Source organism: Mya arenaria, chromosome 8 (assembly GCF_026914265.1).
Source record: "Mya arenaria isolate MELC-2E11 chromosome 8, ASM2691426v1".
Lineage (NCBI taxonomy): Eukaryota > Metazoa > Mollusca > Bivalvia > Myida > Myidae > Mya > Mya arenaria.
Genome location: NC_069129.1, coordinates 17,625,908 through 17,641,827, shown reverse-complemented (window position 1 = coordinate 17,641,827; position 15,920 = coordinate 17,625,908). Strand labels below are relative to the sequence as shown.

General features: G+C 33.0%; 1 protein-coding gene across 1 annotated transcript; it reads right to left on the bottom strand.

The window, feature by feature from the left end:
• Nucleotides 1-3,073: 3,073 nt before the first annotated feature.
• LOC128243090 (regulation of nuclear pre-mRNA domain-containing protein 1B-like) lies at nucleotides 3,074-13,728 on the bottom strand. The gene is made up of 8 exons (XM_052960616.1): nucleotides 13,566-13,728; nucleotides 13,318-13,447; nucleotides 11,545-11,651; nucleotides 10,503-10,726; nucleotides 8,893-9,019; nucleotides 8,307-8,482; nucleotides 6,709-6,871; nucleotides 3,074-6,261 (listed from the first exon to the last, which is right to left on the bottom strand). The coding sequence occupies exons 1-7, from the start codon at nucleotides 13,714-13,716 to the stop codon at nucleotides 6,728-6,730; spliced, it is 1,059 nt and encodes a 352-aa protein (XP_052816576.1). The 5' UTR covers nucleotides 13,717-13,728; the 3' UTR covers nucleotides 3,074-6,261; nucleotides 6,709-6,727.
• Nucleotides 13,729-15,920: the final 2,192 nt, after the last annotated feature.

Here is a 15,920-nt window from a genome sequence, read left to right as displayed (position 1 = left end):
CGTGATACGCTAACAAGGGCGTTGCCAGCCCTCTATTCATGTGGATTCATAAGTGTGCTAGTGTTGTCCGTGGGCATGCCCCTCGGAAATTTGATGGTGCAATCTGGTGCATTCTGAGCGTTCTGAGGTGCTTTATTTGGTACTGGAAAATGGACAGTTTTAGGATCATCTAGTCAAGTATTCATACTGCAACTTTGGCTGATTTTGGGATTTTTTTAGTCAGAATCATGTGGATTCGGCCGCGTATTTGTGTATAGGCAGCTACGCGTCTGTCAAGTGGAGAGAATATATAAAGATTGCAGTCTGGGCTTCATCACCATATACACGTAGGTTTGATTTACAGCAAATGTTGTTTTTTTTTGCAACTACACTGCAAACATAGGAAAAGTCATTTTCATGCAATAGCATTTGAAGTCCACTCAGTGAGTAAGCTAACTCCACTTGCTGCGAATCAACTCGGAACATGGTTGTTTTTTTACGGAATATATATATACTAAGCATGCCGGAGATGACCGAGAAGTTACGATTGTCGAACTCAGGGACAGTAACTCAGGTTTCCCGTCAGCCGGGTTAGACATTATCTGATGGTCAAATCGCCAACTCATTTCGCCGCGCGGAGAGCGATCGGCCCAGTGCTGTATTATATTATAATATGGCATGCCAAAAAGTAAGGGCTTAAGAATGTTATCTGTGCTGATAATCTGATAAGAAGGAAATTAGAAAAGAAAATTACACGCGAAACGAGATCATAACTAACTTCGTTATCTGGGGTATATCTTTCTTGGGCTTTATTAAGCATTGTTTTAGGTGCAAGCCCAGATATCACCGAAACAAGCGGATGAAAGGGGGGCTGTCAAGGCTTAAATTGCGTTGGCTGATCAATCATAATCATATTATAATCGCGGCAGTGTCGGACACGCGTGTGGCAATAATATAATATCGTTTATAAGAGTTCTTGTACTGAGATAAGGTCTAAAAAAACGGGACAGTTTTCTACTTTGTTCTGATATGATATTTATGTACCCATTACCTACTATTTTTTTTCATAGGTGTCTGTTAAAAGTCGCACTCTCACAGATTGAACGTTTGACAACTTATTTATTTTTTGTCTTGGAACGAGCCAATGTTTTACGAAAATCCATTGAATCCAGTTAAATAATACTGCTGACAAAAAATTAGATCGCAGATTTTTATATATATGTTCAAAAATTGATGTTTTATGCATTTTTCTTAAACCGTAACGGTTAAGGCCATAAAACATTAATTTTCGAACGGAACTATGAAAATCGAGTTATGACGATCTGATTTTTTGTCAGCAATCCTATTTCATTGGTATAAAAATAAAACAGTTGTAAAAATGGTAAATCTGTGAGAGTGCAGCTTTAACAACGCATGCGTTTTTATAATGGTCATGTTTTTGTTTCGTTTAACAAACAAGCTGTTTGTAGCGACATAGAATGCAAGAGGTTGGGGGAAGGGTTGGATTAGCGACAACTTCTTCATTCAGTGCAAAGAACTTCGATTATTTCAGATACATCTGTTTTCATGATCACTTGAGGGAATGTTTCTATGTGTGGGCAAATTATTTCTCTGCTTAACTTTTATTTTAAGAAGCAAAATAATAAGATTAAAAACGAAACCACTTGTAATCATATATGATAATTTTGAAACAGTAAATAAATCTTCTGGTCTGAAGTGATACGTGTTCGCAACAATTCATTTGAACTAGATATAAAGAGAAAGGGTATCCTGTGGTTAAATATCACTGGATTTGAACACGATTCTTTCAAATACATGATTGAATCAGATATATTTAATACAAACAGCAATTCATGGGCAGACAGGAGTCGTGACAGTTCTACTTGCAACTCACACTGAACTATTTTAATTCGATTTACTTTTTATGATAAAAATGTCGAATCAATATTGAGATAATCTCGTTTCCATGGCAGTCTCATTCAATAACGCACAAACGCTGGATTGCAGAGCGATATTAGGGGAGATAAATCGGCCCTCTGATAAAAAATGGAGATAACCCGATGAAGAGGGAGATAACCGAGACTGCGGTCCCTGATATCTGGAGGGCGATCTTAGATATCGCTAATCACAGCGACTGTATGAGAGGGAAACATTGTGATATTAAGATAGGACCGGGAAAACCTGAAATGTCAACTACCGGCCTAGGAACAGCGGATCAATACACCGAATGACACATTTCTAGCAAAATGCATGGAATACACGTGCAAATATACATGTCATTTTAAAGTGTTCTTTCATGTGTGCAAAATAATGAATAGAGAATTGACAGCTGGAAATGGACCCCTTTGGGTTTTTTCTCTACAAGTATATCAAGATCAGTGTTCCCACCACTTATCTACTGTTTTTAAGGGTTTCTGAAAATGATAAGGACAGAAATGAGATTTGCGGCAAGTCTTTGATTCGTTAAGCAATCAAAATGCGGGAGCTGTTAACCTCCAAAATGTACTTTTAGGAACGAACCAGTGAGCCACACATCTATGTATCCTTTTTGTTTCACAGTACAAGCATACAGGTTGGCTGTATTATGGCTTGACTCCGATCCCGGGGCTCGTTTCAATCAACGATCTTAATCGTAACTTCAAATATCAATTGTCTTGACTCTGCAGGGACGTCACAAAAGGCAACACGTAGATTTATTGCATGTGCTATATTGGCTACAGTTCAAGTTTCGCATATATATATTTATATATAAATAACGCAAATGTGACACAAAGATCATTTCAATTAACGGCTAAAATATTTCATCGAACCCCAGGTACTTTTCTTGAATTACGTATTTCCCCACTGGTGCAATTACACTGTATAACCCTAGGGTAATTTCAATAACTCACGCAGATCTAGTCTGAGTTTTAGAATCGGAGTATTTTGATTGGACAGTTGATGATTCAATTGACCAATAGCAGGTATTGAATCACTGAGTCGTATTGAAGGATAATAATTACAATAAATACGGCCCCTTTGTCGATCGCAATATGGATCTTTTAAATTATAATTCTGCAACCTTTTGATAACACTAAATAACACATACTTTTGTTGCATCATTTAATATATACAAATACATAACAATCATATAACAATTTTGAGTATGGGTGCATCCAGAATCCACAGAGGGACATTTATCCTTACAAACTTAAGACTTATTCCAAGTCCAATAAAACACAACTTCTCAAAAACAAAAATGAAACTCATATCATATATTCTACACTGAAGGCACATTGTAACAAGACAATTATTTAGCTGTCAGAGCATTTAATGGAACAATTTAATTCAAAATAAAGAAAAAAATTAACGAAGTAACATTGGTGAACATACTGTTCCAGTGTACATCATTTGCAAAGAAAATGATTTATTATATGCTTTTTGGTGGTTAATAGAGATCTATCAATGAAAAAAGGTTCGCAATTTACTGTATGAAACATTGAAAATATCAAATTAATTGAAATTTTAGCCACCTGTCAGTTCCAAATCAAACGTCAGCTTGCATAGGACTAGGACTCATTTCAACAACGTCATTTCCGGATTGATGTGACATGCGCATACAAATAGGCACGTACTTTCTAAAAAAGTTTAATAAGACGACTTTTAACCCCAATTTTAGGCATTGTTTATTTCAGTGTAAGATAGCAATATATTTCACCTTGTTAATACCAAAAGTGAATATTTCACTCTAGCTATGCCACTCGTGAAATATATCTTTTTAGTGTTCACTGGGTAAAATATATTATGATCTTACACTAAAACAAACAATTATCAGCGATATATCTACCACATGAAGCAAACTATGGCACATTCAGCCAATGAATGTCATTCAAACAGTAACTTTAATAGGTTAACTGTTCAAAACTCTGTTAAAGTTTACAACGTATTTGTTAACTTTGTTGAAATATTTAATGATGTAAGGAAATATTTAAATAAATCACAACTGAAATACTTGTATCAAATCTAAGAAATACTGCAAATCACAACTTATAAGGTAGTTAACATTTAAAAGTTCAATTAACATTGTCAACTTTAACAAAGTTATGAACAATCCACCAAAAATGTGACAGAATATTATCTTGAATACACCTCATGGTGCTACAAATATGCCTGCATCTTAATTAAAGGGACTAGACACCAGATGATACCATTGCCAAAAAAGAGAAAATTGTCAAAACTATACATTAAGTTGTGTACAACGAATTGAGTCTTACTAACTAATATATCATATCATCTACGACACATGAATCTTTCATGATTTTTGCATATTTTTCAATTCAAAATTTACTAGGTTTGTCTACCATGTGAACACAAGTAAATTTAAAAATAGCTTGGTATATACATCTGTACTAATCAGGTGACTTTCACATGCTAAATATACACCACAAATTATTATTTTAATCATATAAAATGATGTATTATTGGTCTCAAACTAACTCGTATTCATCTTTCTAGGCTTGTTATGAGGAAATACTATTTATGCATATTTTGGGACCATCTTGTGTCTAGTCCATTTAAACTCAACTATTTCTTTAAAAGAACTCCTAATACTGCAAGTGTTAATAATATAATTATATGGATGTGTGCTTTAAAGCATTTCAAGTCATTCTGGCACAAAAAGGGCCATTTGAACCAGACATCAATAAGTGTTCATCACAACAATGCATAGTGAAACACACAGTCTCAATACACAAATGCATAAAATGTATAAAACCAGAAATAAGAGATGAAAACTATACACCAACACTAACCATTGGAACTGTAAAAAATATTCATACAAAAAACAAGTGTGTTAAACATTATAAAAATACAAAACAATTTTCATGATTCCATATCAGAAATGACAAGTCTTAATTGCCTACCATCTTATTTTGTTTAACCTTTTCAGCTTGATGTACCTTAACTGGTACATATAAATTTTTGTTTAAAGACACTTTAATAAAAAGAAAAATATTAAATTAATCTATAAAAGTATAAACTCCGTGATATGATGGCTAACATAAATCTAAAGGAATGTTCATATCTTGAAGGGATTATTTCATGCTTTGAAGGGCCGCATAAACAAACGCTGTGACAATGATACATCATTAGAAGTTCAAAATATAACTCTGTTGTCAATTATCATTTTAAAATGTAACAGAAGATGATCTATTTTGCCTACAAGCAAAGGTAAACCAAGTAAATACTACTAAGAATTAATTTCTTTTATGTTTGTTCTTAAAAGTCAGAAAAATAACTGATTTCAATCATTACAAAGTTTAAAAAAAGTGTTGCCAACAGAAAATCTGTGAGTCCCTTAAAAAGTATGAATAATAATATAAGAAGAAGAAAGGGTTACAGCACACAAACACCGCCTTCACCTTGTGATTATATATGTGTGTACAGCTAAAACATTTTTAAAAAGTGGCTGGGATTCCATTAAGAATTTAAAACTGGAAGTATGAATATCTTTGCTATCAATTTTGGAAGATTTCTATGAAATATGGAAGTCTCACAAATAGTTAATAATTGCTACATTATTTTACTGCTATTTCAACAAAAAGTAAAATAATTTGCAACTTCAACATCATTATATGTCATCTCTACACAAATGTATTCAAACAATTCATTTAGATTCAAGAATCAAGGAAATGTAACCACAAAAGGGGTAAAATGCTTCAAAACTTCACTTTACGAACGTCCTGAAGGTAGCACAACATGTGAAAAATGAAAATGGTAATGGTTTTCAAATATACACTTCTGCCATATGGAATGTTTAGCAAAATCTGTACAAACAATTTGCTCAAAATGAAATAATTACTGTTTGCAGCAGAAAATAAAACAAGCACTGTACGCTGATACCAACACTAATCTGTTTTTTCAGTAAAAAATGCTGCATAACTGAACAATTATTTAAGACAGTGAAATGATGTTGACTAATGTTTTTTGAGGTATAGCAAAGGTTTCTGAACGCTGACAATCCCTTCAATGACAACATGGCTATTGCCATACCTTGTTGTTGTTTTAATATCATACAAATACATTCAAAATGCTTCAACATGTTAAAATTCATAATATACATATAATTAATTGACATGTATCACAAAGCGACTATTAAAGTGACTGACTTTTCACTGGTCAAAGGGAGGCAATCCGCAGAGTGGAATAGCACAAAAGTCTCTTGACTAGTTTCCTCCCTTTTTGATCCCATTGCACCATTCGATGGATGACACAGGAAGTATTTGTACTCGCTCATAAAATTCACTGTAACAAAATGCATAATCAATTATAACATTGTTACAATAAATGTCACTGTCAGGTGAAACTGTCCCACAAAAGGTTTATATTCACTTCAAAACAGTTACTCAGGCCCACTTAGTTTGATTTAATCAATCACAACATGGTTTTCAATTTTTTCAAATTCAAACTGACCAATCAACAAGTGTCCCCAAAATCAGTTATCTATTATAAAATTTACTCATTTTTTATTATTGTTAAGAGATCTAAAGTAATTCTAGTATATGCATACAAATATCATTCTGAAGCTCACATTAACTTTATTTCTTTACGCCATAATAGGAAAAAAAAACTGGTAAGAGATCTTAGAAAAGGATCCATGGGGATGGCTCTAAATGTGGGTCTCGTTTCCAGTATCCCTATAATGGGGCAAATGAAAGCATCTTTGAGGCCTCAAAAAGAACAAGAGGTTACCTGAAATATTGAGGCAGTGTCAGTTGAAGAGATCATTGACCTGGGGGAGTGGGGCTAGCCCACCCATAGGGTCAGGCAGTCGGGCGATGTCGGGAAGGTTTTGGATGTGAGACTTGAGCTCGTGACGAACCACGTTCACCTTTGCCAGCTTGTTCTTGTACTCCTGTTCAATTATAACAGATTTATTTTACATCAATCATGCAATTAAATTTTAAAGCATTACATAAAGCATATTTCTTTTACATAAAGAATGTAACTACACATTGTATGTACGTTATGAGGGAAAGCGGTAATATATAGGTATTTAGTGGGTTAATGCAGGAAATCCAATCGTCTTGCTTTGTGACCATTAAACTGTCTTGTATTTTTTTTATATAATAGACCATATTTAATACAAAATTAGCTGTCATGAGAAATGCAACCATTGTTACGAAAAATCCATTAATGGAACTCAATTGAAATATTTGGTGAGCAGCAACACATGCACTAAGGGATTTTTGGATAATATTTTTATGGAGTTCGGAGTTAGATTTCATTTGATTAAACACTTGTTCTTTTGTTTAAAGTTCTAAAACTTAACAGCTTGACCCCTAATACAACCCATTTTTTAACCAAGAATGGTAACAGATCAAATATCCTGGCCCCAATTTCTCAAAACTTCTTAAGCTTAACAGGCTTAAGTCGCTTATTTCAATTAGCCAAAATACATACTAATAATGCGTTTTGATAAATGAAAAATGGTTTCTTCTAACTAGTGTCCAGATTTTTCTTATATAATTTCAAAAAAATCTTAAAGAAGTAAATATAACGCACATTATGGAACAACAAAAACAGTGAGTTTAGCTTAATCCTGTTATAAGGGACTATAAGGGACTTAAGAAGTTTCGAGAAATTTGGGGCTGTGTATTAGGATTTCAGACCCAAAGCTGGGTAAAGGGACTTAGACCTCTCTCGAAATCACTTAAAGCAAAGCAGGGATAAGGGACTAAAACCCCTCTTAAATATATAAATGAAATCATTTTCGAGGCTATTTATTTCCATTAAAAGGTTCTTCTTGCTGTTTTTAAAGAGGGACTCTTACTCCCAAATAAGATTTACCAAAATTAATAAAATTGTTGTAGTATATCAAAAAGGATAAATAAGTGTGGAAAACAATGGTTGTTATGAAGGATACCAAGTTTAATTTGAATGAAAAGTGCAGAAAACACGTTATTTCTACCTCATTAAACAATAGTAGATCACAGTAAATCTTTTAGCATTCATCAATCTTTTATTTATTTTTTGCGTTTTCAGCAATTAAATACACTGTTACAATGTTATCAGTAATTAATATTTTTCAAAAATGCATTATTTAGTAAGTAGTTAAAAGGTTTACCATTCAAAATTTTTGTTTGTTATACACGTGTTTGTATTGATTTTGAATAAGAGTGTCACTTTCATGTAAGAGACCTGCAATAAAAAACTCACAAATGTACAAGTCTGAAAATGCAAGCTTGCAATCCTCATTTTTCACATCCGTGAATTCACATCTTGCGACTTATTAGTTTTCCCTGAATTAAGAAAATACGCCATTTACAAAAACAACATTACACTCTCACCTGTAACCGTTTCTCTGCATGATGTAGCTGCTCTGATTGTGCGAGAACGAAGGCCCGGAGCATCTTGGCGAGATTCCTTCGTTCCTCCATCTCGGTGGACAGGCGCTTGTTGTAATCAGTCAGCATTGAACATGCACTGTCTACAATATCTGACAACCTCCTTGCAGATTCCTTGTCTGAAACAGAATTTAAAAAGAATTGAATAAGAAATTTTGCAAGATAGTGTTTTCAATTATGTTATAAATGACATCACCATAAAAAAATAACATCAAGACATGTTATTGATATATATAACTGGTGTCATAACTTGACAAGACATAATATATGAAAAGTGTTGTAAAATGAGCGCTTAATGCAAAGTTTTATGTTTTTTGAGTTTGATTATTTTAATTTTAATAGTAATTATAATATAAATAATATACCCCTTTCGTGGTCATTCAATAATTTTTTTAATAAGAGTTTGTTTTTATCAAATTTAGAAAACTTGTTTATAAATCCTTTATAGAATGAACACAGATTTGAAAAAATCTTATTTTGAGGTTTTTACTCCAACAACAGTCAGATAACAAACTCAAGTCCTTCCTACCATGCAGTTTTGCCAACTGGGAAATATCTGAAACCTCTGGGGGAAGCTTCGCAATTTTTTCTCTGATAGCTGCATCACATGACGCTGAACTTTCCAGGGATGAGAGCCGCTTAATCAGTGCTTCTGTCTGTAAAATACAGGAAAGTGTCATATACACTGCATCTTTTCAGCACTTTCAACATGAAAGCTGTGTAGTTGTAGATACATGTCATGTTAACACTAGTGATATCAAAATAAAAAATTTGTTGTTGTTAGTTGAAGTTTATTTTAGAAAATTATTACATGTTTTATAACTCTATTATGTAAGAACACTCTCATTACAATAAATGTATGTAAGCTAAAATGTTTAAGAACACTCTCATTACATGTACAAGCTAAAATGTTCAAGAACACTCTCAATACATGTACAAGCTAAAATGTTCAAGAACACTCTCAATACATGTAGAAGCTAAAATGTTCAAGAACACTCTCAATACATGTATAAGCTAAAATGTTCAAGAACACTCTCAATACATGTATAAGCTAAAATGTTCAAGAACACTCTCAATACATGTATAAGCTAAAATGTTCAAGAACACTCTCAATACATGTATAAGCTAAAATGTTCAAGAACACTCTCAATACATGTACAAGCTAAAATGTTCAAGAACACTCTCAATACATGTACAAGCTAAAATGTTCAAGAACACTCTCAATACATGTACAAGCTAAAATGTTCAAGAACACTCTCAATACATGTACAAGCTAAAATGTTCAAGAACACTCTCAATACATGTACAAGCTGAAATGTTCAAGAACACTCTCAATACATGTACAAGCTAAAATGTTCAAGAACACTCTCATTACATGTACAAGCTAAAATGTTCAAGAACACTCTCATTACATGTACAAGCTGAAATGTTCAAGAACACTCTCAATACATGTACAAGCTAAAATGTTCAAGAACACTCTCAATACATGTACAAGCTAAAATGTTCAAGAACACTCTCAATACATGTACAAGCTAAAATGTTCAAGAACACTCTCAATACATGTACAAGCTAAAATGTTCAAGAACACTCTCATTACATGTACAAGCTGAAATGTTCAAGAACACTCTCATTACATGTACAAGCTAAAATGTTCAAGAACACTCTCAATACATGTACAAGCTAAAATGTTCAAGAACACTCTCAATACATGTACAAGCTAAAATGTTCAAGAACACTCTCAATACATGTACAAGCTAAAATGTTCAAGAACACTCTCAATACATGTACAAGCTAAAATGTTCAAGAACACTCTCAATACATGTACAAGCTAAAATGTTCAAGAACACTCTCAATACATGTACAAGCTAAAATGTTCAAGAACACTCTCATTACATGTACAAGCTAAAATGTTCAAGAACACTCTCATTACATGTACAAGCTGAAATGTTCAAGAACACTCTCAATACATGTACAAGCTGAAATGTTCAAGAACACTCTCAATACATGTACAAGCTGAAATGTTCAAGAACACTCTCATTACATGTACAAGCTAATAAGTTTAAGAATTAGATACATTCACTATATATATATATAGTAAAAATAACTTATGTTTAATGAATCTATCAGAAAGGAGCTTACATCATAATGTCCGAGTTCTTCCGTTGTTAGTCCGTTGATTTCCTGCTTAAGAGTCACCTGATCTGCATCATCCTTCCCAATCTTACGTTTCTTAGCCAGGAACTCGGATATCGACTGGTTCTGTTGGGACGGGCGTTTAGCAGGGGACTGTGAAGGTGGCTTTGGGGTCAAAACATCTGCTATGCTTACAGAAGTCTGGGTATTTCCAGCAGATGCTCTTTGTCCTTTAAGGCAGAAAAGTACACATACCATATGCTGAAATGACGCTCTTATATGAAAGAATTTAGACATTTGAATGCCAAAGGTTTGATTGAATATTTGAATATTAGTTTGTATCTCTAGTGTTTTTCATTACAAATAGGCATAGTTTATGATAAAAGCCAATTACTATAGCATTATTTTGTTTATATGAAAAAAATTATTAAAAAGATTCAGAGATCATTTGTATTTCTCTGTCTTAACAAGACAGTATTGTTTCAATACACAGCAGAACAGCAGAACTTAAAAAAGTGAGCTTAACCTCAAAACTTTTATCAAAATTTCAGCACATGGTCAATACATCTAATGTTAACTAAATATATCATATGATCCTACCATTTAAGATAAAATAATAAGTTTCATTATTTAATAGACATCAGTTGAATTTTCCCAAAACAGATCTTCAAATTAACGCTATGAAACGAGATACTCCACCAATTGCGTTAAAATTGAAAATAGATTTCTTACAATGACAAAACTGGAAGAGTATTTTTTTAAAGGGGTCAGCAAAAGTCATACAAACACAAACTTTGGAGATTTTGAGAAGTTTTCAAAAAGATTTTAAATTATTTATTTGCTTAGCTCAAGGCTTTTGTCATATTTTGAAACTTCAGTGATAATTTATACACAGTAACACTAAATGTACTTTTAAAATCATGATTGGCCAAACATGTTATCCTTACATTCTGTAAGTTTAACAATGTTCCATATAAATTGGATGACCCCTCCATATATGGTCTGAATTTGTGTTGCTACGACATTTCTTGTTATCATCATTTCATACCTAATTCCTGCCTGAGATTCTTCATGAAGTCCTTGGTATAGACCCCTCTATCCTCCCAGATATTGAGTATACGGTCCAGGGAGCCTCGCTGTTTCTCCCCAGCATCTCTGAAAGATATGGAAAGACCAAATAATAGTGTGTTGAAAGATTTAGTTAAGTTATGGCACAGCCTTTATAAATAAAAAAATCCCTAAAATAAAGTGTACGGAGCTATCTTTCATTGAGCTACTACAAAATAGTTTACCTTTCAGTTAAGTACCGTATTATATCATGCATAGGACGCATTTTTTACCCCCAATTCTCGTCTTAAAAATTGCCTGCGTCTTTTCTATGCTATTAGAATTTCCTCTGTTTTTTTCCAAGTCCATTTCAGGTCGAAAATGTCGGACCAGGGAAGAACGTGGTATTAGCAAGTATCTGTACTGAGTCACCGAAGAGAACAACTGACAGGTAAAATCACGCAGAAATATATTGAATGTTTACTTTAAAATGATTTAATGATAAAAAAATTGAAAACAAACATGAGTGTTTACTTTTTTACAAAAGGGACGCTACTCACAAAAACTCAATGTTAGTCAGCATTTAACTGGATTGAGTTATAACGGCAACGGAAAATCGGGAAAGGAGGTAAATATCAATTAATCGTTGTTCATGATTTTAATGTTTCGATATTTTATAAAACATTTTGTTGTATGTTACTGTTTTAAAAAATTCATAAAGGAATGTGCATAACGCAAAGTAGCATTATTGTCACTATCAAATCTTTTCAAATGTGCGAAGGTGTGAAAAACACCCGCTGTCTGTCATTAGAAAAACATCAATAAAACGAAGTATTGCGATGGTAATACCGTATGGTTGTTTGTTTGCACTTTACCTGACGTGCCTTCCGCTGGCAAGGATAATTACCGACTCGCATTAATTATGCCTGACATGCTTTATTCCATGCAGCGACAAGCCTTATCAAAACAATCATCAGTTTTGACGATACACAGTTTTGCAACGGTTGACTGTCATTCAGAAGGCATGTCGGAACTATTGCAACGGTTGACAGTCAGTCAGAAGGCGTGCTATTACAGCATTTGTAAAAGTCTCATAATATGTGTGAATGTTCTCAAAATGTCAAGACTTATATCATTGTTGTGTACACTAAATTACCAAAATGTTAAATTAACGAAATATGAAGATAATTATCGAAATACACAAGACATTTATCGAAATATGCCTTATATACATTTTTTTTTTACTTCAATATATGTTTAATTACTTTACTAACCTCAATTTTTCGGCTCCGATTTTGACATTTTTCCGCTGTGTCCTATCTTATATATTAAGGGTTTTTACCCGTTTTTTTTCAACTATTTTTTTTGCCTGCGTCCTATCCATGCTAGCATCCTAAACATGATATTTTTCACAAATTCAGTTAAATCTTTAGCTTGCTTTTACTTTTAAAATCCATAGTACAACTAGTCAGAAATAGTGATTCAATAAAAATTCAATAAAAATATCATTTGATGCGTGATTTGGTAAGATGGGCCCGAAATTGTTTAGACTACTCCATAAAGTAAACATCTTATGTGCATAAATTCACCAATATTTTTAAACAAATAGCAGCAGCATATTACATAAATATGAGTTCAAAACAAACATATTGAACAGTGAACATATTAAAACAACATGGCTTCCCACTGCTTTTACTACATTTTAACAAACAATTTTTTTATTTGTTAATAAGAATAATTGTTTAATGTTGATAATGAAATACTATATCCATACTTGTATGCACTTGCAAAAGCCTCTGCAAGGTGTGTGCCAAAATCCTTGTTGAATTCATTTCCCTTTTTCTTACTGTTTTGGATAACATCATTGGCCAAGTATACGTAAATCAGTTTCCGTGGAGGTGTAGCTACAAATAAGTAAATAATATAAATACATAAACTCACGAGAAAAAGTATTGCATTGCACTTTCACATATGGAACAGTGTCGAAAACTGGGTCAATATCAGAAAAAGAAAATCACAAACCTTTTTTCAATTCTTTCAACCAAACCAGAACGATCGTCTTGGAATGCTTTCTGTGGTGAATCAGCCACAACGATAGTGTTTGAATACTCTGCTGAGTACCGTTTAACTCATTAAATTTCTTTGATAAGTTGTTTTCTGAAAACGACGACATGTTTGTTGTCGTTTTGCAAGACTTTGCCAGCAATAACTTCTCCCTATCGTTAGCCAAAACGGCCGGTTTGAAAATCGGTCGCATAACACAATGTACACGTGGTACATGTACAAATTTAGTGTTATTAGGGACCCAATATTGCATCTTCTATAATGTCCCAACATTTGTGAAGAGTATTGAATAATCGGTACCATTTTATAAGCTGCACTCTCACAGATTTACCGTTTTGACAACTGTTTTATTTTTTGTCTTGGAATGAGCCAATTTTTGCGTAACTATCAGCAAACTAGACTGATGACAAAAAAAGAGATCGCAGATTGGCATATTTCCGTTAATTAATGTTTTATAACTTAACGCGTTACTACCGCTTTAAGAAAAATGCATAAAGCATCAATTTTTGTACTGAAATATGGAAATCTGCGATCTGATTTTTGTCAGCAGTCTTATATCACTGGTTTCCATGCATTTTCGCATAAATAGGCTCGTTTTAAGACAAAAAAGTTGTCTAAACGTTCAATCTGTGAGAGTGCAGCATTAAAATGTAAATATAACTCAGGCCGATTTTATTCCCTCTCAATATAAAAAAATAAATTATTTATCACTACTGCAGTATATTAGAATTTATTCAATTCCGTTCATTTGCACAGTGCATCCTGTAACATCACGGGCCTATATAGGTCCGTGGCTACATGAACCATTACCATCATGGTATATATTGTTTCAAATTAATTTATATTTAGAGAAATTCTTTAAACATGTATGTATGTAAACTTGAGGTTATATTTCATGGCATGCACGGTTGAACAAAAGGACGAAAACTTGGCTAGATATCTGTTCCCAGAAGTTATGTACAGGTACGTACTTCGCAGTATACACATGTACATTCATTGTTACATTACCGTTAAGATGATAATTGAAAATAATAATAAAATGATAACCATTTTTAATCTATAAATTTAATGGTTGTAAATGACATATTAACCTAATTTAAAGTTGGGACACTTCTCCATTCATTAAAACATTACTTGACTCACATTTCTTTGTAAAATTACAACTAATCTAGGAATTGTTATTATAAAATCCGTATCTGGCTCCATTGATCACTGTGATATTGGCCTTAGCGTTGAGAGTACACTGTTATGCGTGACACACCTCTCCTTATTGCTCTACAATACAATTTGTGTTCATAACGAGGGGCTGTGTATGCTTAATTTAAATACACATTCTGTTCCGTTTTGTTCTGTTCCTCTACAATACTGTTTGATCAAAATATGATTGAATGCGACAAAGCAATTACAACATCTTATTATATAGGTACACCATTTATTCCTATGAAATCCATTTCCTGGCTTCATTAAGTAAGACAGTGACCTTTGCAGTTATAACAATTATGCTATGTGCGACACACCTTCCTATACTGTTGTGTTATTTAAAAACGCCGATTGAAAGTAAAAAGTGATAGTGAGGCAGAACTTATTACTATATAAACCACCTTTCAAGTAAAGCATAAACCATGGAGAAAATTATTTCAATTAAATTTGGAATACAATCCTGAACAATCATATTGACTTTATGTTCCCTTCTAACTTTAAGCTTAAAGAAACACTTACGAAGAACTAATTTATATGCATTTGCCAGATAAATAATTACATGTTTTGTGTTGTTTCAGTGTGTCAAAATGCAGATTGAATGTTTTCCCAAATATTCTTGGGTGTGGCTATAACTATTTTATATTATACAATGAAAACATCTTTAGAATATTGAGCAATAATTAATGTTATTCAGCAAAAAGCACACGAGAATGCGCTTTTAAAAAGAGTAAAACATTAGTATTTTGAATCATGTAATGCTTTTATGCGTATTTTTTTTATTTGAGTTCGAAATTGAGAAATGACTTGTGTACTTTCGTGATATTGGGGCCCGCAAATAACATGCTGTCTCATATTTTATTTTAAATTAACGTGGTTGTCTGGATATTGTATTGAATTTAAAAAAAATAATAGTTTTAAGCCATTTACATTTAAGCCATGTACATCCGATGTATGGAGAGCAACCGGCACCGACAATGTAGTCCTTACCAAAATAATCCAAACAATATCCGAAATAGACCGAAACGTCAATAAAATGTTAACTGCCAAATGTTTTGTACAGATATATTTCTATGAGGAATAATTACAGTATCATGTTAGTAAGGGATTGTTTTG

Bases quoted from the DNA above. Each gene is read 5' to 3' on its own strand.
- LOC128243090 (XM_052960616.1), bottom strand. From the start codon at position 13,716: ATGTCGTCGTTTTCAGAAAACAACTTATCAAAGAAATTTAATGAGTTA. The intron at 9,020-10,502 runs GTAAGCTCCTTT...TGTATTTTACAG, and splicing joins AAGAACTCGGACATTATGAT to ACAGAAGCACTGATTAAGCG. The intron at 6,872-8,306 runs GTGAGAGTGTAA...ATAATTGAACAG, and splicing joins ATGCAGAGAAACGGTTACAG to GAGTACAAGAACAAGCTGGC.